This window comes from Sinocyclocheilus grahami, unplaced genomic scaffold, assembly GCF_001515645.1.
Source record: "Sinocyclocheilus grahami isolate Dianchi unplaced genomic scaffold, SAMN03320097.WGS_v1.1 scaffold252.1, whole genome shotgun sequence".
Taxonomy (NCBI): domain Eukaryota; kingdom Metazoa; phylum Chordata; class Actinopteri; order Cypriniformes; family Cyprinidae; genus Sinocyclocheilus; species Sinocyclocheilus grahami.
Window position 1 is genome coordinate 128,291 of NW_015505431.1, and position 14,835 is coordinate 143,125.

The following is a 14,835-nucleotide window of genomic DNA, read 5'->3' on the forward strand; positions in this document are numbered from 1 at the left end:
AATATCACCGGCAAACGAGCCTCGGACTTTAATCGCCTTCATCGCAGAGAAGAAAACGACCGTTAGTTTGAGAGTCTTCATCATCATGAATCCTGAATAGTAAGTTTGTGTGGCGTCTCAGTAACTGTATAAACAACGGTGTTGTGTTATTACTTTCGATAGGATATGTTTCGGGGTTTTTTGTCATTTGCTGTGTTTCTTTATCAGTGTGTATATATAATGACACATCACCTGCTTCGTTATTATTCACACAAATCGTTACCGCGTCAGTAAACGAAGTATTTACTTGAAATACTGGGGTTAATTTATTACTAAAGTTACTTGCTGTGCCTCTTTAACGAGATCGACCAACCGGGAGTCGCTTCGGTTTGATTTAAAAGTAAGTACTAATATTTTTCAGATAAGGGTGTATACAATAACTGTCCGTCTGTTTCTGTGAGTGCCACGTCCTAAGAATGAAACTGAAGAAACCGTCTGCATAACTACTCGTCTGGTCGTGTTTATAATGAAACCAAGCCATCTTCAGGCGTGTTAATGTGCTGTCACTCCTGTGGGGATGAGATGTGATCTTAGGCCTGAACCTGCTGACATCCTGACTGAGTTTATGGCATGTTGAGCTTTGTTTCAGGGGCTGTTGGGTAATCAAGTCACCTGTTGCCACACCACTCTTTCAGAAGCTGTGGTTTTACCATGGTACGGTGATGCCAGTACCGTGCTATTGAAAGACTGCTATAGCAAGTGAACCACACAATTCAGAAGAAAACCGTCTTTGCTTCATGGCATGGTCTACTTTTTTTGTATCATGCAAAATGTATTTCTTGTTGATTTTGGGGTCAGATATGATTTCTCTCCTAAACCCGCTTTTAACACGGATTAATAACGAATATCACCGGCAAACGAGCCTCGGACTTTAATCGCCTTCATCGCAGAGAAGAAAACGACCGTTAGTTTGAGAGTCTTCATCATCATGAATCCTGAATAGTAAGTTTGTGTGGCGTCTCAGTAACTGTATAAACAACGGTGTTGTGTTATTACTTTCGATAGGATATGTTTCGGGGTTTTTTGTCATTTGCTGTGTTTCTTTATCAGTGTGTATATATAATGACACATCACCTGCTTCGTTATTATTCACACAAATCGTTACCGCGTCAGTAAACGAAGTATTTACTTGAAATACTGGGGTTAATTTATTACTAAAGTTACTTGCTGTGCCTCTTTAACGAGATCGACCAACCGGGAGTCGCTTCGGTTTGATTTAAAAGTAAGTACTAATATTTTTCAGATAAGGGTGTATACAATAACTGTCCGTTTGTTTCTGTGAGTGCCACGTCCTAAGAATGAAACTGAAGAAACCGTCTGCATAACTACTCGTCTGGTCGTGTTTATAATGAAACCAAGCCATCCTCAGGCGTGTTAATGTGCTGTCACTCCTGTGGGGATGAGATGTGATCTTAGGCCTGAACCTGCTGACATCCTGACTGAGTTTATGACATGTTGAGCTTTGTTTCAGGGGCTGTTGGGTAATCAAGTCACCTGTTGCCACACCACTCTTTCAGAAGCTGTGGTTTTACCATGGTACGGTGATGCCAGTACCGTGCTATTGAAAGACTGCTATAGCAAGTGAACCACACAATTCAGAAGAAAACCGTCTTTGCTTCATGGCATGGTCTACTTTTTTTGTATCATGCAAAATGTATTTCTTGTTGATTTTGGGGTCAGATATGAGCCTGAGATGCGATATTCCTCCGTTTCCTCCCATTATTTGATGATCATTGAGACATGATAACACACACATGTTGCCTCACTCGTCCTGTGGTTTGTCTTTCAGTGATTACCTGTTCAAGCTCCTGCTGATCGGAGACTCGGGCGTGGGGAAGTCCTGTCTTCTGCTGCGGTTCGCTGTAAGTTATTGGCCTGCCGTTAAGATGCCGTTCACACACACGGGATCAGGTAATGCGTCTTGTTGCGCAGGTGATATGACTGTCGGAGAGCTCCACGCTGAAGGAAGGATGTCGTTTCGTTTCTGCAGCTGCAGTCGGATTGAAAACTCTAGTCATTATTTTTAGTGCATGTGTATGAAACGAGCCATCGCTGAGTGCCTCATCTGTGATTGTGTGTGCATTTCCTCAGGACGACACGTATACAGAGAGCTACATCAGCACGATCGGAGTGGACTTCAAAATCAGGACGATAGAGCTGGACGGAAAGACCATCAAACTACAGATCGTAAGTGCGCTCCACGTTAACGCCGGAAACGGCGCGCAAGCTTGATTTTATGCATTGTTTCAGCATGCAAAAACATATATGACCCTGGAGCACAAAAGCAGGGGATATTTGTAGCAATAGCCAACAATACATTGTATGGGTCAAAATTATAGATTTTTCTTTTATGCCAAAAATCATTAGGATATTAAGTAAAGATCATGTTCCATGAAGATATTTAGTAAATTTCCTACCATAAATATATTAACTTAATTTTTGATCAGTAATGTGCATTGCTAAGAACTTCATTTGGACAACTTTAAAGGTGATTTTCTCAATATTTTTTTGCACCCTCAGATTCCAGATTTTCAAATAGTTGTATCTCGGCCAAATATCGAACCATACATCAATGGAAAGCTTATTAATTAAGCTTTCAGATGATGCATACATCTCAATTTTAAAAAATGTACCCTTATGACTGGTTTTGTGGTCCAGGGACACATATTAATTACTTTCTTGTAAATGTTGGATCTGTGAGAGTTTGAAATGTTTTTGGAAGTCTCTTGCGCTCACCAAAGCTGCAGTTATTTGATCAAAAATATAGTGAAATATTATTGCTGTTTAAAATGACAGTTTTCTGTCTGAATATATTGTAAAATGTAATTTATTTCTGTGATCAAAGCTGAATTTCAATAGCCAACAATACATTGTATGGGTCAAAATTATAGATTTTTCTTTTATGCCAAAAATCATTAGGATATTAAGTAAAGATCATGTTCCATGAAGATATTTAGTAAATTTCCTACCATAAATATATTAACTTAATTTTTGATCAGTAATGTGCATTGCTAAGAACTTCATTTGGACAACTTTAAAGGTGATTTTCTCAATATTTTTTTGCACCCTCAGATTCCAGATTTTCAAATAGTTGTATCTCGGCCAAATATCGAACCATACATCAATGGAAAGCTTATTTATTAAGCTTTCAGATGATGCATACATCTCAATTTAAACAAATGTACCCTTATGACTGGTTTTGTGGTCCAGGGACACATATTAATTACTTTCTTGTAAATGTTGGATCTGTGAGAGTTTGAAATGTTTTTGGAAGTCTCTTGCGCTCACCAAAGCTGCAGTTATTTGATCAAAAATATAGTGAAATATTATTGCTGTTTAAAATGACAGTTTTCTATCTGAATATATTGTAAAATGTAATTTATTTCTGTGATCAAAGCTGAATTTTCAGCATCATTACTCCAGTCTTCAGTGTCACATGATCTTCAGAAATCATTCTAATATGCTGATTTGCTGCTCAAGAAACATTCCTGAGCATTTTTGCATAAGTCAGTGCTGAATGTGTGTTGTGTTGTCAGTGGGACACGGCCGGCCAGGAGCGGTTTCGCACCATCACGTCCAGCTACTACAGAGGAGCTCACGGGATCATCGTTGTTTACGATGTCACGGATCAGGTGACCTAACATTCCTTTAGTGTGACCTTTCATACACACTCCTGTGTTCATGCTGTTTTCATGTGTTTCCTCAGGAGTCCTTCAACAACGTCAAACAGTGGCTTCAGGAGATCGATCGCTACGCTAGTGAAAACGTCAACAAGCTCCTGGTGGGAAACAAGTGTGATCTGACCACTAAGAAAGTTGTGGATTACACGGCAGCGAAGGTACAAGATCTGGCTCGTGAACTTAACACTACGTTCACCAAAATCTTAACACCATTCACTGGATGACGTCTCTCACAGCGCAGCAAAACTAAAGACTGGCTGATTAATATTTTACATAATTAAGAATTAATTAAGTTATGATTTATTATTATTTGTTAAACTATAAATCACTATAGTTAGTCATTTCTAAATAATGTCTAAATAACTATTATTTAATATTAATTACTAAATAATAAACTAATTATTATTAATAATGTATGTTAAAAAAAAAAAACTTTCCTGATTGCAGACTGTGAGAATAGCTGATTATTTAAATTTAGGTTTATTATAATGTTTTAAAATACGTTATTGCAATTAATAATGTATCCGTGATCTATTAAAAAAAACTTTCCTTGTTGTAACACAAAAGACTGGCTGATTAATAGGCTAAATAATTAACAATTATTTAAATATTTATTACTAAACATTAAATCAATAACAAATGTATCGGTTATGAATAATTTATTATTTAAAAAGCTTTTCTTGCAAACCAAAAGTATTATTTTATCATTATTAATTGTGAAATAATGAATAAATAGATATTTTTGAAATAATAATTGAACATTTTAATTGTTTAAAATGGTTAAAAAAAATTATTTATTGCATTTAAGACTTTTTTTAACCGTTTTATTTGCTTTCTGTTTATTCTACATTTCAAATATATTGTAAATGTATTTGTTTATGATTAGTACTAATGTATGGTGTGATTAATCATAGAAAACTGTTTAACATTTATTATTAACATTTTTAATTTACAGCCCTAAATACTATATAGGTTAGAATAATGAAATATATTGTATCAACACAAAACCTTTATTTATTAATTTGTTTCATTTAATTGCTAAACTAGACACTGTGTTTGAGATCAGTCTGTTGTTTTCTGTCTGGCAGGAGTTTGCGGATTCTCTCAGCATCCCGTTCCTGGAGACGAGCGCGAAGAGCTCCAGTAATGTGGAACAGGCCTTCATGACCATGGCGGCAGAGATCAAGAGGAGAATGGGCCCCGGGGCCACCGCGGGAGGCCCCGAGAAATCCAACGTCAAGATTCAGAGCACGCCGGTCAAGACATCCTCCGGAGGATGCTGCTGAGACCCAGCGACAGTAACGTTACCAACCGTACGCCACAGATGAGTTAGCAGGAAGTGAGTGTGTGTGTTTGTGTGTGTGTAAGAGAGAGAGTGTATGTGCAATAAAGACTGAGAATATTAAAGAAAAGGAGAGTAAGAGAGGATCAAGTTAAACATTGCCTGATATTGAATCATGCATGCACATGGATGCATGACCAGACAAACGCGCGTCCAACCGTCTGCCGGCTTAACGGCTCAAATTCTGTGCGCTCTTTAGACAAGCATCCAAAAGCACTTCCGGACGCCGGCGTTTTTAGAGGAGCGCCACCAGGTTTGGCTTTGAACTTCCTCTTTGGAACTTTGAAGGAAGCGGTGGACTGTGATGTCATAACTGACCTCGGAACAGCGGTTCCGTTACTATGGCTCCCAGTGGGGTTGCTACGGCGACCTCTCCTTCTCTCTCGCTTGGTGGACCGTTCGCCTGTTTGGCCATTTCTTCGGTTTTGTTTTTTATCTGTGCTCTGCAGCATTTCAGTGGTCCTCTGAGCGTGACCAACGCGACACTTACAATCAGCTAGTCATGTTTCTGACCTGTGCTAGTTTGCCACATTTCTAACCGCATTATCATCCTCTGCTATTTTTTTGTGGTATAATCGAGAACCGAATCCTGGGCCGCTGTCGTCGTTTACTCTCCCTCAGGTTGTTCCACAGCTGTATGAGTTTCTTTCTTCTGTTGATCACAAAAGATGTTGGTTATTTAGTTGCTGGTAGCCATTCACTTCCATAGTGTTGGGAAAAAAATACTGTGGAAGTCAATGGATACCGGCAACTATTTGGTTCTCAACCGTTTTCAAAATATCATCTTTTGTGTTCAACAGAAGAAAGAAACTCTGACAGGTTTCGTACAACATCAGGGTGAAGAAATGAACTATACCTTTAAATGTCTATATTATCAATTAGTTACTATTTCTCTTAATTAGTTTTGATGCTTATACATCATGTATATTATATGGAAGCTTGTTTTTGTATCCATGGGATAAAAAAATAAAACGGTAAGTGCAACTTTTTACCTCACAATTCTGACTTTTTTTTTTAACTCTCGACTTTTTTTTCTCGCAATTATGAGAAAATTGAAATATAATGTCAGAATTGCAATTTATAAATTCAGTTTCTTGCAAGATTATAAGTCATAATTACCTTTTTTGTTAGTTTTTTAAATTCTGTGGCAGAAACAAACAAAAAAATTAGAATTGTGAGATGTAAAGTCAGAATTCCGAGAAAAAAAAGTCTGTCTTAAAGAATTCTTAAAGAAAGTCTGAATTGCGAGATCAAAAGTCACAATCGTGTTGGAAACCAGCTTCTGTAATTACCTGTATGTTGGACTCGGTGTTTGTTTACTGAGCGCACAAGAGCAGCGTCACTGTAACAGGAGCTATAGCAGATCTATGTATAAATGTATCTATATAAATCCCATAGATAAACAGGAAATGACATCACAATAGATAAAGCAACATTGCTTATGTAACTTTTTGTTTTCAGGGAGAAAATGCTCTTTTTCTCTTGTTTTCTTTTACGTCACACGATGTTTAAATAAACTATGAAGGAAAAGTTGAATAAAAATGGTTTTAACTGGAGTGTTTGGTGTTCCATCATAAAGCAGCCTGTCACAGATTTGGCTCATTGTTTCCAGTGGGTGGCATCAGATGTGTTCAGACTGCTCTTCACATTATCTGCTAGTTACATGCACTGATGTTCTTTTTTTTTTAAATTTTTTAGAAATTAATACTTTTATTCAGCAAGGAAGCATTAAAGTGACAGTAAAGAAAAGTGTTGAGGAAAGTTAATGTATTACAATATGCGGTACTCCATAAAAAAGTAAGTTACTTAATTTTTTATTGGAAAGTAATTACGTTTGTGTTACTTTTTGTCACTCGAGCTGGGCTTGCTTATTTGTTTCTATTAACAAAAACCCCCAAAGTTATATTTTTGGCAACTGTAAAGGCCCTTTCACATGAAAAATGAAATGTTTGGCTGAAGGAAGTGCGTCTGAAACTCACTCCCAGTTTCCCTCAACATGAGCACAGGAGAGCTGGCAGGCAATAAATGGGATAACAAAGCAACTGGTGTTACTTATTTGCAGTGTTGGGGAAAGTTACTTTTAAAAGTAATGCATTCTAATATTGCGTTACTCCATAAAAACGTAACTAATTACGTTACTTAGTTACTTTTTATGGAAAGTAATGCGTTTCGTTACTTTTGCATTACTTTTTTTATCTGGACAGGCCTTGCTTGTTTGTTTTTAAAATAAAAAAGTAAATTTACATCCGTACAGTAGAATGCAGAAGAAGACATTTCAACACCCTTCAGCAATAAAAAAAAAACACATGTTTGTGTAGAGTAATTTGTGCTTGTTAGTACAGCTGAACTGGATCATCAAAGCTCAGAAGCAAATAGACTGGGGTTAAATACATAAAGGATATTTGTGTTGTTTAACATTTAATTATTGTAGGTTTGCGTCATATTCTGAGTTGCATTATTTTTATTCATTTTGAGGAATACTGAATCTGTGTTTTTTTTGTGTGAGGGAGATGAATTAATGCATATTCATTTTGAACTACAGTAACATCTTCTGATTTCTATCAACATGAGGACAGGAGAGCTGTCAGTCAATAAATAGAAAAAAAAAGTAACTCAGATATTCTCTTGTAAATTAAAAAGTAATGCGTTACTTTACTAGTTACTTGAAAAAAGTAATCTGATTACGTAACTCGCGTTACTTGTAATGAGTTACCCCAACACTGCTGATTTGAAAAAGTAACTGGAATTTAAAACGAATGCAATGCATTACTAGTTTCTTTTTAAAAAGTAATGCAGAAATGCATTGGTAACACTGGAAAAGACATTTATAATGCTTTAAAAGATTTCTGTCATATAAATGCTGTCCTTTTGAACTTTTTATTCATCAAAGAATCTTGGAAATAAAAATGTTTCCCGGTTTTTCCACAAACATATGAAGCAGCACAACTGTTTTCAACATTGATAATAATCAGAAATGTTTCTTGAGCTGCAAATCAGCATATTAGTGATTTCTGAAGGATCATGTGACACTGAAGACTGGAGTAATGATGCTGAGAATACAGCTTTGATCACAGAAATAAATTACATTCTACAATATAATTAAACAGAAAACAGTTATTTTAAATAGTAATAATATTTCACAATTTTACTGTATTGATTAACTAAATGCATTCTTGGTGAGCAGAAGAGACTTCTTTCAAAAACATTTTAAAATCTTATTTACCCTGATTGAACTTTTGCATCTAAGTATTTGCATGGTCCTTTCTGACAACAAATTATTTCTTGCATAAACAAACATTTGAGAAAGCGTGCAGGACGAGCACACATTGAAAGCGACGCCGCCTGCACACATGCCTGAGCATCTGCACGCTTGCTCGCTCCTGCAGACAGAGACAGCTGTCCTGCAGAGGTCAGAGGTCAAGGACAATGCAGGAGCGCGTGTGACTCCTCAGGGGTCTGCTGGGAGGAGCCGAGCGCGGCGGCAGCTGTTTGGAGGAGAGCAAGATGGATGAGTTTGGGATGAACAGAACACGATGTGAGAACAACAGACTGTTTGCATACAAACACGGATAATCTTGTCAAAATGATATTAATTAAACGGTTATACACAGTTATAGGTGTGGTCAGCACTTAATTGTGCAGAACTTTCTAGTGTGGTTTCTTACTGGTCCAAGTCTCTGATCTTCTGCTCTCTAGATGTGCCTTCAGTGACAATCTGGGAGTTTTTCTGCTGTCATGCATTCCATAATACTCTCATATTCTCATGTCTGTTTACTGAGACGCGGCGAAAGGTTGAGTGTGTTTCTTTGTGTGTTTGATGTGGTTTTGGTGTCCGAGCGCGGCGGCAGCTGTTTGGAGGAGAGCAAGATGGATGAGTTTGGGATGAACAGAACACGATGTGAGAACAACAGACTGTTTGCATACAAACACGGATAATCTTGTCAAAATGATATTAATTAAACGGTTATACACAGTTATAGGTGTGGTCAGCACTTAATTGTGTAGAACTTTCTAGTGTGGTTTCTTACTGGTCCAAGTCTCTGATCTTCTGCTCTCTAGATGTGCCTTCAGTGACAATCTGGGAGTTTTTCTGCTGTCATGCATTCCATAATACTCTCATATGCTCATGTCTGTTTACTGAGACGCGGCGAAAGGTTGAGTGTGTTTCTTTGTGTGTTTGATGTGGTTTTGGTGTGTGTGTGTAATAATCAGAAATGTTTCTTGAGCTGCAAATCAGCATATTAGTGATTTCTGAAGGATCATGTGACAGCGTGTCTGTGTGTGAGTGTGTGTGCGTGTCTGTGTGTCTGTGTGTGTGTGTGTGTGTGTGTCTGTGTGCGTGTCTGTGTGTGTGTGTGTGTGTGTGAGTGTGTGTGTGAGTGTGTGTGTGTGTGTGTGTGTCTGTGTGTGTGTGCGTGTCTGTGTGCGTGTCTGTGTGTGAGGTTTATCGATGGCTCCCTCTGTAAGAATCAGAACAGAATCAACTGTATTTTCTATTTTACTGAAATGACACTTTATTGATTCTATACGATCACTAAACACTGAGTTCCTGTAAATGCTAAATCCTTCACTGTAAAACATAAAGGTGGTTTTGAGTAATAAGCATAAAAAAGAGGTTAAACTCATGGATAAGCAGTTAGATGACTTTTTATTTTATATACACACTACTTTTCAAAAGATTAAGAAAAAGACTTGTTTTGCCACCTGCTTTACATTTTGTTATAAAGGCAAGATATTTTAGGTGTGATTTAGGCATAGAAATATTTTATGTATGTTTATGACTGTCTATGTGTCTGTGTTTGTGTGTGTGTGTGTGTGTGTCTGTGTGTGCGTGTCTCTGTGTGTGTGTGTGTATCTGTGTGTGTGTATCTGTGTGTCTGTGTGTGTCTGTGTGTGTGTGTGTGTGTGTATGTGTGTGAGAGAGATGATTCAGCTGCTCTGATTGGCTGCTGCTTTATCTCGTTCCTCTTGTTCAGGCCATCTGGATAGTATGAAGTGAAGGAGATGATGACATAGAGCACAGATGTCAGCATGTGCACCGTGTGGAAATATGTCCGAACATTTTGACGCACAAAGATTCTGATTAACTGCTAATATAGATTTGTCTAGTTTTAAATAAATAATCTTGAAGCAGAACATTGCATTGCTCAGATTTTGGTCTTTTTCAACTTTTCAACTTGTCAAATGGTGTCGCATGCATTTTCTAGAACAGGGGCCTATGTTTAGAAAAAAAACGTACAAATACTACAATTTAAAAAACAAGTAAAAGAAAAAAAATAATTAGATAAAAAAAATTAAATGTCTAATATTTAAAAAAGATATATATATATATTTTATTATACATATTATTTATATATTTTACAAAAAAATTAAATGTCTAATATTTAAAAAATATATATATATATTTTATTATACATATTATTTATATATTTTACAAAAAAATTAAATGTCTAATATTTAAAAAAAATATATATATATTTTATTATACATATTATTTATATATTTTACAAATTAGAGTATAAAATTGTATAATAAAAGTTTAAAAGAAATGAATCAATTAAAATAAACAAAAATGTATTTAAATAAAAATTTGATTAGTAGAGAGAGCATAAATAAAAAAAGAAATAAAGAACCCCAACAAAATAAAAATAATTGTATAATAAAAATAAGATTAAAATAAATTAATAGATTAGAATAAATAATAAAAGTCGATTGAAATAATTTAGATTGTAAACATAGATTTATCATAATTATAAGATTAAAATAAATGAATAGATTAAAATAAATGATATGTAAATAATACAACTAGGTTACAATAAGCAAATAAATCATACACAGTAAAGTACTAAAGAGGATAGAAAAAACTTAATAGAAACTAAATATTTTCCAAACAATATATTTATCCAATTAATTTAGCATGGAAACCCCGCTGTAGAATTCCTCTTGGAAAATATACTCAGAAATGATCCAGTAAGACTTTGTATCTTTAAAAAAGAAACTTCAGCTGCACTAAAATTAGAGCAATCTATTTTTTCTGTTTATCATTCTGTTCTGGAGTGCTCCTGTTCAGCTGAGCTCGAGACGAAGCTGCGGGGAGCTCGCGCCGTGGATGCTTCACATGCTTGCGGCTTTTCCACAGCAGCGCGAGAGCGAGATCACGTTCATTGACATATGCAGACTGGAATATGAGAGAGAGAGAGAGAGATTATACCCTATAGTTGTAGTGTATTGTAGTATATTATATCCTATAGCTGTAGTGTATTGTAGTATATTATATCCTATAGCTGTAGTGTTTTGTAGTATATTATATCCTATAGTTGTAGTGTTTTGTAGTATATTATATCCTATAGTTGTAGTGTATTGTAGTATATTATACCCTATAGTTGTAGAAAACTCAGTACAGTATTGGGTAAAGTCATTTGTTTATATTACTATAGCTGTTATATTACCACAGCAACTATAGAATTACCACAACAAATTAATTCAAGTACTTAGTATGGCTCAAAAACACTATTCCTATAGTAGCCTATTTTTTCATGTAGTAGCCTAACTAATTACTGGTTATCGAGGGTTAACATATAAAAAAGGATACTTTGCGTCAAGTAGCGACGTTTATTGACAAGCAATAAAAAGCCTGCAGCTAGGTAGGCTAATAAATTATATAGTTCATACTTGTTTTTTCCAATTATTACCACTGTTGCTAGCGCGCGCCAAAAAAAGCTTCGCGAATCGGATCGAACGAATCGGCTCAAGCAAAAGATCCGTTCGCGAATATCAGGCGAGGCTTGCGCCACTCTCGGAGACTCGGCTTGCGGGTTTGCTGGACGAGATTATACCCTATAGTTGTAGTGTATTGTAGTATATTATACCCTATAGTTGTAGTGTATTGTAGTATATTATACCCTATAGTTGTAGTGTATTGTAGTATATTATACCCTATAGTTGTAGTGTATTGTAGTATATTATACCCTATAGTTGTAGTGTATTGTAGTATATTATACCCTATAGTTGTAGTGTATTGTAGTATATTATACCCTATAGTTGTAGTGTATTGTAGTATATTATACCCTATAGTTGTAGTGTATTGTAGTATATTATACCCTATAGTTGTAGTGTATTGTAGTATATTATACCCTATAGTTGTAGTGTATTGTAGTATATTATACCCTATAGTTGTAGTGTATTGTAGTATATTATACCCTATAGTTGTAGTGTATTGTAGTATATTATACCCTATAGTTGTAGTGTATTGTAGTATATTATACCCTATAGTTGTAGTGTATTGTAGTATATTATACCCTATAGTTGTAGTGTATTGTAGTATATTATACCCTATAGTTGTAGTGTATTGTAGTATATTATACCCTATAGTTGTAGTGTATTGTAGTATATTATACCCTATAGTTGTAGTGTATTGTAGTATATTATACCCTATAGTTGTAGTGTATTGTAGTATATTATACCCTATAGTTGTAGTGTATTGTAGTATATTATACCCTATAGTTGTAGTGTATTGTAGTATATTATACCCTATAGTTGTAGTGTATTGTAGTATATTATACCCTATAGTTGTAGTGTATTGTAGTATATTATACCCTATAGTTGTAGTGTATTGTAGTATATTATACCCTATAGTTGTAGTGTATTGTAGTATATTATACCCTATAGTTGTAGTGTATTGTAGTATATTATACCCTATAGTTGTAGTGTATTGTAGTATATTATACCCTATAGTTGTAGTGTATTGTAGTATATTATACCCTATAGTTGTAGTGTATTGTAGTATATTATACCCTATAGTTGTAGTGTATTGTAGTATATTATACCCTATAGTTGTAGTGTATTGTAGTATATTATACCCTATAGTTGTAGTGTATTGTAGTATATTATACCCTATAGTTGTAGTGTATTGTAGTATATTATACCCTATAGTTGTAGTGTATTGTAGTATATTATACCCTATAGTTGTAGTGTATTGTAGTATATTATACCCTATAGTTGTAGTGTATTGTAGTATATTATACCCTATAGTTGTAGTGTATTGTAGTATATTATACCCTATAGTTGTAGTGTATTGTAGTATATTATACCCTATAGTTGTAGTGTATTGTAGTATATTATACCCTATAGTTGTAGTGTATTGTAGTATATTATACCCTATAGTTGTAGTGTATTGTAGTATATTATACCCTATAGTTGTAGTGTTTTGTAGTATATTATACCCTATAGTTGTAGTGTATTGTAGTATATTATACCCTATAGTTGTAGTGTATTGTAGTATATTATACCCTATAGTTGTAGTGTATTGTAGTATATTATACCCTATAGTTGTAGTGTATTGTAGCATATTATATCCTATAGTTGTAGTGTATTGTAGTATATTATACCCTATAGTTGTAGTGTATTGTAGCATATTATATCCTATAGTTGTAGTGTATTGTAGTATATTATACCCTATAGTTGTAGTGTATTGTAGCATATTATATCCTATAGTTGTAGTGTATTGTAGTATATTATACCCTATAGTTGTAGTGTATATTACTATAGCTGTTATATTACCACAGCAACTATAGAATTACCACAACAAATTAATTCAAGTACTTAGTATGGCTCAAAAACACTATTCCTATAGTAGCCTATTTTTTCATGTAGTAGCCTAACTAATTACTGGTTATCGAGGGTTAACATATAAAAAAGGATACTTTGCGTCAAGTAGCGACGTTTATTGACAAGCAATAAAAAGCCTGCAGCTAGGTAGGCTAATAAATTATATAGTTCATACTTGTTTTTTCCAATTATTACCACTGTTGCTAGCGCGCGCCAAAAAAAGCTTCGCGAATCGGATCGAACGAATCGGCTCAAGCAAAAGATCCGTTCGCGAATATCAGGCGAGGCTTGCGCCACTCTCGGAGACTCGGCTTGCGGGTTTGCTGGACGAGAGGCCGACTGAGCGAGCGTGAAACACGGTGACCGGTGACCGAGACACAGTCCGATGCGTCCCCGGTTGGCCTGCAGCACGCGGTGAGCTTTATCAGCCAGTCTAGTGGCGTCCTAGAGAGAGAACACGGCTGGACTGGTTATGTTTGACTGTGTGGGGAATTATGTGTATTTACTTGCTATTGGAATTGCAATGTATCGAGTGTCTCAAATATGTTCTATTGTCTTAAATGTATTAAAGTAAAGCATGCAGGATTTAAACGCTACTCAACTAAGTTAACGCGATGAAACTCGATCCGTTGTGCGCGATTTTATTTTGAAAGCTTTCATTTAGCTGCAAGTCTTCTCAGGCTTGACTGTGAGCTGATGTGCTGTGCGCGTGCAGCGCTAAATGTCACGGCTTCAGTTTAGAAACAGTGTAACTTAGTTGTGTGCAGTGTTGGGGGTAATACGTTACAAGTAACGCGAGTTACGTAATCAGATTACTTTTTCAAGTTACTAGTAAAGTAACGCATTACTTTTTAATTTACAAGAGAATATCTGAGTTACTTTTTCAAATAAGTAACAAAAGTTACTTTTTTTTCTATTTATTGACTGACAGCTCTGGTGTCCTCATGTTGAGAGAAATCAGAAGATGTTCCTGTAGTTCTAAATAAATATGAATATGCATTACTTCATCTCACTCACACACACACACAAAAAAACAACAAAAACAGATTCAGTATTCCTCAAAATGAATAAAAATAATGCAACTCAGAATATGACGCAAACCTGCAATAATTAAATGTTAAACACATATATCCTTTATGTATTTAATCCCATTCTATTTGCTTCTGA

At 35.3% G+C, this 14,835-nt stretch overlaps 1 protein-coding gene across 3 annotated transcripts in view; it reads left to right on the forward strand.

Annotated features, from left to right (window-relative positions):
* The window catches only part of LOC107598472 (ras-related protein Rab-1A-like), a 6,143-nt gene extending 89 nt beyond the window's left edge, over positions 1–6,054 (forward strand). Inside the window, exons 1-6 of one of the 3 annotated variants that reach the window (XM_016289817.1) lie at positions 1–99; positions 1,829–1,901; positions 2,131–2,226; positions 3,576–3,671; positions 3,746–3,877; positions 4,808–6,054. The exon at positions 1–99 is cut by the window's left edge and continues 89 nt beyond it. In XM_016289817.1, coding sequence (XP_016145303.1) covers positions 86–99; positions 1,829–1,901; positions 2,131–2,226; positions 3,576–3,671; positions 3,746–3,877; positions 4,808–5,005 — 609 coding nt within the window. In that variant the 5' untranslated portion in view covers positions 1–85 and the 3' untranslated portion in view covers positions 5,006–6,054. Of the gene's footprint in view, positions 100–526; positions 531–849; positions 982–1,777; positions 1,902–2,130; positions 2,227–3,575; positions 3,672–3,745; positions 3,878–4,807 lie in introns of those variants that run through there. The other 2 variants (XM_016289814.1, XM_016289815.1) reach the window with 2 other exon arrangements.
* The last annotated feature ends 8,781 nt before the right edge of the window (positions 6,055–14,835 follow it).